This window comes from Grampus griseus (genome assembly GCF_964374135.1).
Source record: "Grampus griseus genome assembly, chromosome: 2".
NCBI lineage: Eukaryota > Metazoa > Chordata > Mammalia > Artiodactyla > Delphinidae > Grampus > Grampus griseus.
Window position 1 is genome coordinate 12,011,660 of NC_139018.1, and position 14,391 is coordinate 12,026,050.

General features: G+C 48.5%; 2 protein-coding genes across 3 annotated transcripts in view; both read right to left on the reverse strand.

The window, feature by feature from the left end:
* Nucleotides 1–8,208, reverse strand: part of SLC24A4 (solute carrier family 24 member 4) — a gene marked incomplete at both ends in the record, with an annotated part of 170,871 nt that extends 162,663 nt beyond the window's left edge. For both annotated transcript variants that reach the window (XM_082648615.1, XM_082648614.1), the window contains 2 exons: nucleotides 5,930–6,040; nucleotides 8,079–8,208. In XM_082648615.1, coding sequence (XP_082504741.1) covers nucleotides 5,930–6,040; nucleotides 8,079–8,208 — 241 coding nt within the window. The remainder of the gene's footprint in view (nucleotides 1–5,929; nucleotides 6,041–8,078) is intronic.
* A 5,457-nt stretch (nucleotides 8,209–13,665) lies between these two features.
* Nucleotides 13,666–14,123, reverse strand: LOC309818805 (NADH dehydrogenase [ubiquinone] 1 beta subcomplex subunit 4-like). The gene has a single exon (XM_082648754.1). The coding sequence runs from the start codon at nucleotides 14,106–14,108 to the stop codon at nucleotides 13,719–13,721; it is 390 nt and encodes a 129-aa protein (XP_082504880.1). The 5' UTR covers nucleotides 14,109–14,123; the 3' UTR covers nucleotides 13,666–13,718.
* Nucleotides 14,124–14,391: the final 268 nt, after the last annotated feature.

Here is a 14,391-nt window from a genome sequence, read left to right on the forward strand (position 1 = left end):
AAAAATAATAATGAAAATGGGAGCAAATGTGTGAACATGTATGCGTGTAAGTGCTTGATGGGTATAAACTCATTTAATTCTAACAACCCTATGAAATAAATGCAATTATCACCCCGCTTGCCACCCTCACTTTACAAAAGGAAACACTGAAGCACTATTATGGTTTTAAAAAGCAAACGAGTTTCGCCTTTTATATCCTAGTTGAGGGAGGCAAACAAACAATATAACAATGGATAGGTTTAGTGCCTGTTAAAACCTAAACCAAGAGAACCAGTGACATAGAAGCACACTTTGGGTTGGGTGATCAGGAAAGGCCAGTGGGAGGTGACAGTCACAAGAAGGGGCCCATCTTAGAAGACTGGGGGCGGGGGCAGGGGGAGAGCATGGTTCCCAGAAGCTCCAAAGGTCAGCCACTGAAGGTGTCCATCACTGGTTCGGACCTCACAGGTCACAGCCAGGCTCAGCCATCTGTATCTTTCAGAGCCTCCCAGGTGCTTCTCACCTACGGGCTAGGGGTGAGAATCACCCATTCCACCCTCAACTGTCTTCAAACACTCCAGTGTCACCACCGAGAAATGTGTGGAAACCCTTTGGGTCCTGATATGGACTGAAGGTTTGTGTCTCTCTGAAATTCCTATGTTGAAGCCCTAACCCCTTAATGTGATGGTGTTTGGAGGTGGGGTCTTTAGGTTTATTTGAGGGTATGAGGGTGGAGTCCCTAAGACAGGATTAGCACCCTTATAAGAAGAGGGAGAGAAACCAGAGCTCCAGTTCTCTTGCCACCACGTGGGCACACAGCAAGAAGGCAGCCGTCTGCAAGCCAGGAATGGAACTAGCCAACACCTTGATCTTGGGCTTCCCAGCCCCCAGAACTGTGAGAGATAAATGTCTGCTGCTTAAGCCACCCGGTCTGTAATTTTTTCTTCTGGCAGCCTGAACTAAGACAGTTCCCACGGGGTTCAAAGTCACTGCCCCTCATTCCTATTTCATGCATTTTGTAGGGAAGGACCCACTGCCTCTGGAGGAAGATAAAAATAGAAAAATAAAACAAAAACCAAACTCCAATTTTGACCACTGAAGGGTATGGAAAAGTCTTTTTTTTTTTTTTTTTTTTTTTTTTTTTTTAGCTTCCCTACATTTAAAAAAAGAAACCAAACCGGTTTTCAAGAAAATCACTATGTTAAACCAAGGGTTAGCCTTCATTCAACATTCAAATACTTGCTGGAAGCCTACGAAGTGTCAGGCAGTGTTCTAGCCCAGTGCCTCCCAGCCTTGGGTGGGCATGGAAGCCGTCCCAGGGATCTCATTAGGATTCTGATTCTGTGGTAGGTCTGGGGCCTGAGACTCTGCATTGCTAACAAGCTCCCAGGTGATGCCAACCACGCCGAGCAGCCCGGCTCCAGTCCAGCAAGCATCAACCCTGGCTTCAACCTGGAAGCAGCTGGGGAGCTCTGAACAAGTACTGATTTCCAGGCCCCAGCCCCAGATGAAGGCAATCAGACACTCCAGGGTTGGGTCCTGGGCATTGCAAAAGTGCTTCAGTGATTTGAATGTGTGGCCAGGATTAAGAATCACTCTTCTGGGCATAGAGCAGTGAGCAAGGTAGCCCTCAAGGGGAGACAGATGATGAATAAGTAAATTATTTTAGATGGAGATACATGTCATAAAAATAACACAGGGTAACGTGATGCGGTCGGGGGGCACTTACACTGAAGCACAAATAATGAGATGGAAACACCACCAAGATCTGGAGAAATGACCCCAGGCTGAGCAAAGAGCCCACCTTCTACCTCAAGTCTTAAGGGATGACTAGAGCAGGGTCCCATTCGTGTTTTTAGGAAACGAAGCTAAATACTTCTCTGACAGGCGAATAAGAGCAGAAAATAAGACATGGTCCCTCCCTGGAGGTTCTTATGGAAACGTGAACTAACGTTTGTTGAACACCTACTGTGGGCAATGCTTCAGCTCTGGGAGCTGACACAGCAGGAAATTCTTCAAGCCTCATCTTCCCACATCCCTAAAAGACCTCATCTGGTGGATCAGGATGGGGGCCCTCTAGCTGGAGGAGAGCGACGCAGAGCAGAAGCTTCAGGGGATGTAAGAACCTTGGGGTTCTTTATGGGTGACTCCTGTAACTGTAGAAAAGACGGCAGCCATTGGCTGCCACCCTGTCACCCCCCTGACACTCTAACGGGAAGGGAGCTCTGGTCCACCGTTGTCACAGCAGCAGCCCCAGAACAGGACGGTTATAAAGCATTGAGGGCCACCTCCTGAAACTGCCCATCCCCAGCTGACTCCCAGGCAGAGTTCTGGGCCGGAGGAGGATGCTTCTGTCCCCTCCCTCCAGAGGCAGAGCCTGTGATTCACGTCTAAGCCAGTCCAGACCCAACACTCCCCTGGCCACGCAATTGGCTTAGGGAAGTCATGTGACCCAAGCCACACCCCCAGAACCTCAGGGCTTCTGCAGAACTGCCTCAGCCACCAGCACTCTCCCCCAGCATTTTTGGGTCTGGGAGGACATAAAGCCAGAGTGTGGTCACCACCTCCCCACACCGGCTGACATCTGAGCCCAGAGACAGAAACTGAGTCTCAACACTTCACCTTTGACCTCACGCTTTCAGTGACTAAGCCAATAAATTCCCTTTTTTGCTAAACCCAATTTGGGGAGGTTTTCTGTCACTGCAGCAGAGGCCTGCCTCATCTAGACGCTAAGACTCCAAAGAACTGCATCGGAGTCACTGTCCTCCGAGCCCCGTGGGGCTGCTGCCTGGGGGACCTCTGCCGTCCTCCTGTGTCAGGACTCTGTCCTCTCTACTTGACTGTGAGCTGCTTGAGGACAAGGGCGGCCTCTTACACTTGCTTCTGCTCCCCACCAAGTGCCCACTGCAGGGCTGGACACACAACAGCAGGTGTGCGCTACACACCTGTGAAATGGAAAGGAGACTGGATAGTCTCGTGGTCCAGGGACAAGGAGGCTGGAAGCGGAGTCAGGCTTCAGTCCCACCTGGGCTGGGAGGACAGCGGGGGCAGGTGCACTGGAGCAGGGAGGTCATGAGATCCAGAGTCAGATGACCAAGGGATGCTCCTGCCAGCCAAGAGATCTTGGGAAGTCACTAAACTTTGGAGCCTCGTGTTCCTCATCTTTGCATAAACACTAAGAATTAAAGTGTTTAATATTCAAAAATGCCCTTTCATTCCATCACTTGACCAATATTTACTGAGTCCTTTCTATGTGTAGGACCCTATCCCAGAAACAGTCAACACAAAGGATAATCCAAGTATTACTTACTGTTAAACATTTTGCGGTTTCCCTGCTTCCCTCTCCACAAGGGGGACAAGACCAGTCCTTCCTGCCAAATAGGACTGACTGGTCCATAGTTAGTGGAATAATTTCTGATCAGACTGTACACTGAAGAGACAAGGGCAACAATGGGGCATAGAAGACTCTATCCTAAGAACGAGGCCCCGTCTAAGCCGATGTGCCCAGACTAGGTGGGACAGGAGCCACAGGAGGAGGACACAGCCGGCCCACGATGAGGCCATCAATGAGCTAGAAACCAGTCAAAAATGCACTCACCCTGATTCTTTACCCAGAGTAGCTAAGTCTTCCTTTCATGCATGGTGCTAATTTTAGCCTCTCAAGTGCCTAGAGAGGATGGACCCATAGTTCCTGGCCTTACACATGTTCATGGCTTAGTCCTGCACATGCACCAGCCACTTCTGGCTGATGGAAGCATATGCTGGAGGAGGTGAAAAGACAGGACGGGCACCACTGTCCACTGGGTCACCAAGACAGATGGGAGTTTAATGGGAATCCCAGATGCTTCTCTGCAAGTTCACCCGGTCCCATCTCCATCAAGCAGAGGATGAACCGTTTAGAGGTTTACCAAAACCTCCGTGTCCCAAATGGACTTCTCAGACGGCACCTTGAAGGAAGGGAAGTTGATGGTGTAGAAGACAGGCTCTGAGGGAAGGCCCTGGCCTTCTTCAGTGCATGGAACTAACCAAACATTTCATACCCACAGGCCTAGGTTCCAGTGCCAGCTTCCCCGCTTGTAAGGTTCATGACTTTGAGTGACTCGTGTCTCCTCCCTAGATGTTTTCCGACCTGTAAAATGCAGATAAGACCTGCCTATGAAAATAAGACATGGGAAGACTGCCATCCTAACCTGGTCCCTTGGCCTGGGTTTCTAGTTCCTTTTGCACACAGCCCCATACAGAGCCTTACCAGGTTCTTCCAACAACCCTGCAGTAGGAGGCCAAGTACTATTCTGCCCATATTACAGGTGAGAAAACAGACACCTAAAAAGATTGACTTGCCCAGCAACTTCATAGAAAAGCCAAGTGGTACCCATCTACAGTAAAACCTCACAGGGTCTGCAGGAAAAGGAATTTTTAGGAGGGAATTTACATTCCCACCTCCTACACTGTTGGTGGGAATGTAAACTGGTGCAGCCACTATGGAGAACAATATGGAGGTTCCTTAAAAAGCTAAAAATAGAGCTACCATATGATCCTGTAATCCCACTCCTGGGCACTGATCTGGAGAAAACCATAAATCGAAATGATACATGCACCCCAGTGTTCATAGCAGCACTATTTACAAGAGCCAAGACATGGAAGCAGCCTAAAGGTCTACCAACAGGTAAATGGATAAAGAAGATGTGGTATATATACACAATGGAGTATTACTCAGCCATAAAAAAGAATCAAATAATGCCATTTGCAGCAACATGGATGGACCTAGAGATTATCATATTAAGTGAAGTAAGTCAAATATCATGTGGTATCACTTATATGTGGAATCTTAAAAAATGCTACAAATGAACTTATTTACAAAACAGAAATAGACTCACAGACACAGAAAACAAATTTATGGTTACCAAAGGGGATAGCGGGGTGGGGGTAAATTAGGAGTCTGGGATTAACAGATACATACATTACTGTACATAAAATAAGTAAACAGCAAGGACGTACTGTACAGCACAGGGAACTATACTCAATATCTTGTAATAACTATAATGGAAAAGAATCTGAAAAAGAATAGATATATATGTATAACTGAATCACTCTGCTATACACTTGAAACACAACACTGTAAATTAACTATACTTAAATTTAAAAAAATAGGAAAACCTCAAAGTTCCCAAAGAGCTTTTGAATGCATCATCCCACTGAGTCCTTCTCACAAAGACCCCCAAGTTAGGGAGCCAGAGCTAAAACCCAGGACTGGCCCGTGTGAGGCCCGGGCAGCTACTCACTGGCCCGTACAGGTTCTAAGAAGAAACCTCCACCCATTTAAGCAAAGCCTGCATCTGGCAGGAGAACAGACGAGATGTCATCACTGGGTCCCTACAAGCCTCTGACCGCCTGGAGAAGTCTGAAGAGGCCCATCGAACCACCTCCCAGGGTGAGCAGAACCCATCTACCAGGCTGCAATGCTACCTGGAACTCCTCTTCCAGAGAAGGGACCCCAGCAACCCAGCGTGTCCCACCCCTGCAGCGACCCTGGGCGGCACGACCCTGGTGAGACATCCCAAAGTGCCCTCTGCCAGAGCAGCAGGGTTTGTGTCCCTGAAGCTCCATCAGATGGACACAGAGGGCAAAAGGGAAAGAAAACGAAGACACCCAGGCAAACAAAACTGCAGGAGCTGGGGTGGAACACTGAGCCTTTAGGAGCATCGTGAGAACAAAAAATGAGAATTTCAAACTCTGAAATGTGATCTTTTCAGTTGTTGGATAAAGAAAGTACTGGAGTTGCTTAGCAGCACGACTGATTAATGTCTGTACGTTACCTTTCAACACCTTATAGCTACCCTTTCCTACTCAGGGTCACAAAACCACCTCTTCTCAGCTCTGGCTATAATTGTCCACGTACGCACCATCTCCAGACCCTGTCAATGCCTTAGGGGAAGAATCTCTCTCTTACCCGGATCTGTGCAGTTCTTAGCTGTCTGAGTCCCATTCACTGGTGCCATCAGCCTTCTACTTCTCCATGTGTCTGGTAAAACATGTTTGCTAGCAGAAGCTGTTTTGTGCCCTGGATTGGAAAATAAGTCACAAACACCATTAGATCAACATGGCGCCTGCATTCTCCCAATGGCCTTACACGCCTGTATCCAGCTATGTCAGCAACAGCCCTGTTTGATTATTTAGAGCCATCTGTAGGGAGTGATACAATGACTGGAAGCACAGTATCACCTGCTCACCTACAGTAATCTGCTTCCTAGATCTAGTTCATTGTTTCTAGTCCCAGAGTGGTCAGCATGTGATCTGACCTTGGCCAAGATTGCTCCAGTCTCAGCCCTTCACAGGTGCAACAAAGGGTTTAGATAGGTGACCATGAAGTTCTTAGCCAGTAAACATGCTCAGGCGTTCCTGCCCTGAAGGATAAAGTCAGCAAACAGGTGGAGAAAGTTGATGGGGGCTGGCCCGCAGCTTCTCACCCTTGAATGTGCACACACATCACCTGGGAACCTTGTTAAAATGCAGATTCTGATTCAGTAGGTCTGGCCCACAACCCAAGATTCTACACTAACAAGCTCCCAGGTGACACTGATTCTGTTGGTCCAAGGGCCATATTGAGTAACAAGGGAGATCCTAAAAGCCTTCTCCTAAAGGCCTTCCTGATCCAGCAAATAAAAATGATTCTCACTTTAAGACCTTTAAAGTATTCATTTACCTCTCCTGATGCGCACACTACTTCAGCTGGATAATAATACCTCTTCTATAATGCCGACATCTAGGAGCCTCTAGGTATTTTGTTATTTCTTGTAATTGAGGGAGAACACACACCAACTTGCCCAATTGCAAAGCACCAGGTACTAAGGTGTTCAAATAACCTTTCTGGATTTCTGTTGGGAAGGGCCAGTTTTTGACCTTTTATCCTCAAATCACATAGTTTGGGTTTTGAAAGCCAGTATTAGAGTTAAGTCAAGTTCCACCTGATTTTTATCAATATGAACCTCTCTAAATTGTCCCTAACTGCTCAAGAAGGTACCATCTGCTTTATTCCCCACGTCCAGGTTGCTAAATCATGCCACTTCTTTCATTTTTTTTAAATGTTAGACAGTAATTGGGAAAAAAGCATATATACATGTGTATATACGCACACATATATGTATAACCGAATCACTTTGCTGTACAGCTGAAACTAACATTATAAATCAACTATACTTCAATTAAAATTTTTTTAAATAGTTTCTAGAGGACATTCAAAATTAAAATAGAATACTAAAAAAACAATACTAGAAGGTCCACAGCATCCAACTAAATATGGGAATGTTAGCCACCTGAATGTCTTCTGAAGCTTCCACCTAGGCTCACATCCGCCACTCCCTTCCCTAAACATATTTTTCGTAAGTTTCTTTTTCTCTCCATCTTAAATTTGTATATCCTAAGCAACTCCCAAATCCCTCAGTCTCTCCTTGGATGAAGGAGTGTGGATAGTGGTTCCAGGCACAAGCTGGTCCCACGGAGATTAAGAGGAGTTGAGAAGCGATGCTGAAACACAGCAGCAACCTCCCGAGGGGACAGACTGCCCACATTTTTAGGGTTTGGAGAGGACGCGGCAGGACACCCAGGGCGCCCCTTTGGCAGGGGCGAGGGGAGAGCTGAGGCTCAGTTCCCAGCCTCAGAATCTGGGTTTTCGAGGGACGCGGAGAACAACCTTCTCTGCTCTGCAAAATGGAAATTGGTCCACTTTGTCTCGTCCACCCCAGTCCAAGAGAATCCACACCTGGATCCCGCCGCTGCGCTGCCCACACTCCCTGGGCACCCCAGGGACAGACCTCTGGCGCCGAGGGGGCCAGTGGTTCAGGTTTTCGCCTTAGTAACACAGACCTGCAGCCGCGTTCTGAGGCCCCAGGGGCCGCGCGCAGCCCAGGGGAACAGGCACCACAGCTCAGAGAGTCGATATCAGCTCTCCTGGGTGCGCTCTACCTGCCTGGTGGGTAAGGGACTGGATGAACCCTTGGGGCCAACCTGACTGGGAAGGAAAGGAAGACCTCTCGGAGCTGCCCCGCGGCTTTCCAGCCCAAGCCCCCCAACTCCCGGGGCAGGCCCGCACCAGTACCTACCCCAGCTGCCAAAGAGACCAGACGCACAGCACACCAGCGCCAAAATCGCGCACACGAAGCCAACTTGCTGCCACAGCATCTCTCGTCTCCTGCGAACTTTGCGCGGCCGCGGGGGGCTGCGGAGCGCCATCCCGGAGCGCCTGGATGCAGTCTCTGACAGAGGATGGGGAGCCCCACTGGCCGGAGTGCTATCTGTGGCGGAGCGGCGTGGACTGGAGCGGGCGACGCGAGGCTCAGAGGCGAGGGGCTACGGGCCAAAGCTTCATGGCCCGCGGGCGAGCTCGGCGGGGAAGCCCAGAGGGGAGAGAGGAGGTGCAGGCGCGCGGCGCGGCCGGAGCTCAGAGTCCCGCGCGCGGCGTGCGCGCTCCGCTCACCGTGGCTCCGTGGCGAGGAGGCGACGCCGGCACGGTGGCGCTGGCGGCCCTGGCTCGCAGGGCTGGCGCAGTCCTGGCGCTGGCGCCCCTTACCTGCCCGCTCAGCCTCGGCGCCCTCGCCCGGCCGCAGCCCCGGTAGCACTCAGTGTGCCCCCGCGCCCTGCGCCGCCGCTCGCGCTCGCAGCATCCTCCCCCTCCAAGTTTGGCGGCGGCCGCCGGCCAGCGATGTTTCCCTGCTTCCCGGCGAGCCGAGTCCCGGCGGCCCAGTGCGCTCAGATGGGGAGGCAGGCGGGACGCGCGGGACCTGCAACCCTCGCCTCGAGCAGCCTCGACGACGGCCCTCCGGGGGCGAGCTCTCCCCGGGAACTTTCTCTCCGGCTGCCAGCGCCTGCGTCTGCGAGGCCGTGGCGCCTCCCCCCCACAGCTCTCGCCTCCCCTCCTGCCCGCCTCTCACCCCCCACCCCCCCGCCTCCCCAGCACGTGTACTCCTCCCCTAGGGCGCACTCGCCCGGGCGCTCCTCCCTTCCCCCGTGAGGCTCAACCACTGACCCACACAATCACCCTCCTTCTCCCTTTTTCTCTCCCCACCGCCCCTATGGAGCCGAAACAAGCCCTTCTCTAACCCTCCGAGGCTGCTGCAGAGAGGAACGGGTTATGGCACCGCGGGGACTCTGGGAACAAGGGTTTCTGTAGAGCGATCGCTCTAGTCCGGGCTCTGCACGACCCCCGAGGCGACCCGAGGCCCCCACGACCCCCGCCCCCGGGGCGGGAGATGCACGAGAAGATTAATTGCTCGAGCAGAGCTAACAAACAGGCTTGCACCAAGCCGATGAGCGCCCGCGCCCCCAGGGCCGGCTCCTCCGGGGCTCTCGGGGCGGGCTGGGGAGCCGGCGGCGGGGCGCTACGGCGACCTGCACAAAGCTGGAGACCCGGCAGAGAGAAACCCCAGAGTTCTGCGCCCCACGGGGCTTTCTGAGTTTTGTTTTGTTTTGTTTTTCCTCCTTTTCTCTGATCGGCTCTCTAGTGTAAACCACTTTAAAAACGGGGCAGGAGGGAGAATTTCACAAGAGCAGCAGCTGAGTTGTAATCCAGGTGCAAGCAGGTGGTGGGGACCTTTAGCGGAAGGACCTCAGCCCAGAGGGTTTGTGACTACCCTGGGAATGATTTCCTTCCCTGGCCAACTCATCAAGCCCCTAGTTAGGGCCTGCTAGGGGTTTAGTCCGCTTAAAATCCTTTTTGGAACAAGGCCAGCTCTGTTTAATTAAATAAATACACACCCACTGTGTGCGGGATTAATGCCAAGTGCCAGCCAGAGAACAAAACAACCAAAAAATGTGTAAGATCCAGTTCCTGGCTTCAAGGAACCCCAAAGCAAAGGGGAGCCAGACCCTTAGATAAATGCCTGTTTAATAGGGTCAGTTCTAAAAGTCACTGTTTTTGCAGAATGTGTGTTATTCCATCACTACTCAAAATGTGGTCCACAGCAGCATAAGCATTGCCTGGGAGCTTGCAAGAAATTCAGGCTCTAAGTTTCCAGCCCAGACCTACTGAGTCAGAACGTGCATTTTTAACAAGACCCCCTGGAGATTTGTGTGCACGTTCAAGTGTCAGAAGCACGGCCCTTTCAAATCTGTCCCAATGCTTCTAGTGGGGCACCATCTTCACAGTTCCTCTTGGACTGACCAAGCAGGGAGAATTTTGCTTGTGCTAGCCTGGCATAGTGACACAGGTGAGAGGTACCCGGAGGACCAGGGGAAGGAGAAGATTCACTAATTATTTTCAGTAGTCCTGTTTCAGTAGTCCCACGGATACTGAAGGCATGAACACAAGACTAATTGCAGTAGAAACCCCTAGAGGAAATGAAATGGAAAAGGCCGGGGTTGCCCTTGTGTAGAACAGCTCAGGATTCTGTTTTGTCTGTGGAGCAGCCTTACCATCGAGGATCTCCCTCTATATGGGTGACCTCTACCAAGCATACCTGCCGGTGACAAAAAGGGCACTTTTCATATGTGTGAAGAATTTTCTTCTTATTGACCAGGCTGTACAAGGATTGCTATTTATCAATAACAAATAAAAGACCACAGAACAGTGTTAAATGGGCATTTGGAAAGCTAGCCAAGAGCTCTTGGCATTGTATTTTCACCAAAGGAAAAAGTTAAAGCGATAATATACTATTGTCCCGCCGTAAGACAGCATTTGGGTCACATTGGTTAAAGCGTCTCTAATGAACAAAATGGCATCTTATTATACATGCACCCCAATGTTCATTGCAGCACATTTACCATAGCCAAGACATAGAAGCAACCTAAATGCCCATTGATAAATGAATGTATAAAAAAGATGTAGTATATTTATACAATGGAATATTACGCAGCCATAAAAAATGAAATAATGCCATTTGCAGCAACACAGATGGACCTGGAGATTATCATACTAAGTGAAGGAAGCCAGGCAGAGAAAGAAAAATATTTTATGATATCACTTATATGGGGAATCTAAAAAAATAATACAAATGAACTTATCTACAAGACAGAATTAGACCCAGAGACATAGAAAAACAAAATTATGGTTACCAAAGGGGAAAGTGGGGTGGGGGGAGGATAAATTAGGAGTTTGGGATAAACATATGCATACCACTATATATAAAATAGATAACCAACAAGGATCTACTGTATAGCACAGGGAACTATACTCAATATATTGCAATAACCTGTAAGGGAAAAGAATCTGAAGAAGAATATATATCAATATACATATACATATATGTGTGTGTGTATATGTATATATATGCATATATGTATAACTGAATCACTTTGCTGTACACCTGAAACTAATACAACATTATAAATCAACTATACTTTAATTTAAAAAACTTATCGAAGCTTAAAAAATGGCATCTTATTACTAGGATTTAGTATTTTCCTAAAACTTTTGTCCATGGAGCTCATGTAGGGCTGGCAAAAATAGACATTTCTGAATCCAAAACCGGCCAAAGGAGTCATCGAGTGTCTGTCTTGAAACATTTAGCCAGCTCTTTAATAGAACGTTTCTTTGACATCTTTCACCTGCTCTCAGTTAATAGTTAGAACCTTGGAATAATTTCACATGCACAAATGGATTCCTTTTATCTGACAGTTTAAAAAGCAATTCATTTGAAATTGTACTTTTTGCTTCATTTAAATACTGCCCGTTACCAAATAGCCTTTGCTGCAGCTCTAATGACTCACCCGGCAGAAGAGAGAATTGGATATTATGTACCTTTCAGATTCAAAGCATCCAGGAGCATTTCCTAAGCAAGGCCATGGAGACAAGTGGAAAGCGCATTTCGGGGTTTATCTTAGCCTAGTTGTGGCTTCAGTGACATTGGATTCTGAGTATTTTCTGTGATGTGACATAGTAGGAGACTGTCCACATGACCAGTTTTCAATATTTTGATAGGAAGGCTCAGTCTGTGGAGAGAGGTACACTATATTTTTTCTTAAGTATTCATTCCTATGACATGAAGAGCCTCACCATTTAATTCATCTTCTTACTCGGTTTTTTTCGAGTTTACTTAAACGACCTTCTCCATGAATTGTAATTCCTCCTGCTGTGTCTTCCAGATAGCTGTATCAGTTGGCACCACCTAGGGCAGCAGTTCTCAAACTTGACCATGCTTTAGAATCCCCTGGAGGGCTTCTTAAAACTCAGATTGCTAAGCCCCACCCCAGGGTTTCAGCTTCAGTAAATCCGGGGTGGGGCCTGAGAATTTGTATTTCTAACAAGTTCCCAGGTGAAGCTGATACTACTGGTCCAGGAGCCACATTTTGAGAACCACTGGGCTAGGTTACGCTGTGGTAACCACAAAAAAACAGTAAAACAACAAAAGTTTGCTTCAGGGTAGCAGAATATTCGACTCCAAAACGTGCTACTTTGGCATAAGGATTATTTTGAGCTGAAGGCAAATAAGAAGAAGCAAATACAAGAAAAACGTCCCCTATTTGCCTAAATGCAGGAAATAAATCTGTAGAGATTATTCCCCTCTGCTCTGTGCCAGGAAGGACAGAAGTTAATCACTGGTGACAACTCTAGATCCTTATCAGGGACAGCACCAGAGGAATCTATCTACAAACTTTGCTAAAACTCGCCCTTATCCGCCATTGATCTCCCTTTATATTTGCCTTCTCACAATTTGCCACCCGTGGAAGCGCAAAGCCTTTTTCCTTCGTCTTCTCACGTCTCTAAAGATGTACTTTTACTTTGTTAAAATGCTATATAAGCCCAAATTCTTACCACCCCTTTGAATTATTCATTACTGGGTAATCCCATGTGTATGCACAAGGCACAGGTGAATAAACTTCTGTTTGGTTTTCTCTTGTTAATCTGTCCTTTGTTGGTCTAATTTACAAGGCCCCAGCCAATGAACCTAAGATAGATGGAGGGAAAATAGTTTTCCTCCCCTCCATTTCTTGTCTATCAAGAGGTGTGTCTTGAGGGAAGTTGCTCACGTTCTTAGGAACAGCCACAGTCTCAGATATTGCTGTTCGCCATGCAAGAGGGAGGAGAGCCCACTGGAGGGTCTTGAGCTGGCAGCTGAGGACTCTGGGCTCTGCACACCGCTGCTCACCACTCACTGGCCAGAGCCAGGCACGTGGCCCCAGCAACATGGGCAGGTCTGGAAGTGCGCTTCCTCCACTGCAGGCTGAACTCTGCACTCTGCAGTGGGCAACCCCCATGACAACCACACCAGGGCAAACCTCATCCCACTTCCTTGTTTTCTGGGACCTTTCTTGGCCATCCCTTCCCCCTCCCTGGTAGAGTTGGTCCAGCTTGTTCCAAAGCCCCTGACGTGCATCTCCGTTATAGCAATTACATCACGTGGTCTTGTGAAATGGGAGAGAGTATCTGTCTCCTCCTGGCCAGTGAGGACCTCAAGGACCTGCTGTCTTTTCTGCAGCTCTGAAACACAGTGCCCAGCACATTAGGTGCTTAATAAATGACGTATATATAGAATGAATGAATAAACACATTTTGGTTACAATGTGAAGAAGGTAAAAAATACTTGTCCCTGTTAGGAGGTGCCCCCTCTCACCATCACTTCAGCACCACCCCAAGGTCCCATTCATCTTCACTGTCAAGGTTACCAGTGACCTGTGGAGACATCTCAGCAGAACTGGACACTCTTGAACATACCCTTCTTTTTTTTTTTTAATATTAAGAAAGACAAACTTTGTAATGATTAATAGATCCATTTAAACAACAGTACATATAGTCATCATTGCCAGACTTAATATGAGATGTTAAATGTTTGATCCAATTTTCCTTCCCGGATAAGTTTTTCTTTCCTATCTCTGTCGGTTTTGAAAACATAATACCAGAAGAGGAGGGGCCCAATTCCAAACAGAGCTCCTAAAAGTGAGGTCTTGGGAGTGGGTCTGAAATTGGGATAGATATTTGCTGGTCTTGCATAGGTCCAACGAATCAATGCAGGATCTTCAATGACCCCATGACGGCTGGGGTCGTTGTACTGAAGCAGGTACTCCCGTTTAAGCTGGGATCTTATGGCCAAACGCTTGGCTTGTGCCTTCCGAGTTTCCAGAGATATGTCGTATTCAGCTGGGTCGAGGGTAGTGGGCAGGGTCGCCAGGTGCGACGGCTTGTACTTGGGGAACGACATCTTGGCAACCCGGCGCACAACTGCGCCTAAACACACCCTTCTTAAAACAGTCACATCCTTAACTTTTTTAACAGTGTGTGCTTATGGTTTTTCTCTTCCTTCTCCAACCGGCTCTTCCCTCGGCCCTCTGTGCCTCTATTCCAGGCCCTCTTTTCTTCTCTCTTTACACCCCTCTTCCCAGGAGAGCTCATCAATTCTCTGGCTGGAGTTATTTGCTCTCCGCTGCTGACTCGTAAGTGTGTATCTGGAAATGGAGTCTTTTCAGGAATTCTGACCCCCACGT

Bases quoted from the DNA above. Each gene is read 5' to 3' on its own strand.
- LOC309818805 (XM_082648754.1), bottom strand. From the start codon at position 14,108: ATGTCGTTCCCCAAGTACAAGCCGTCGCACCTGGCGACCCTGCCCACT.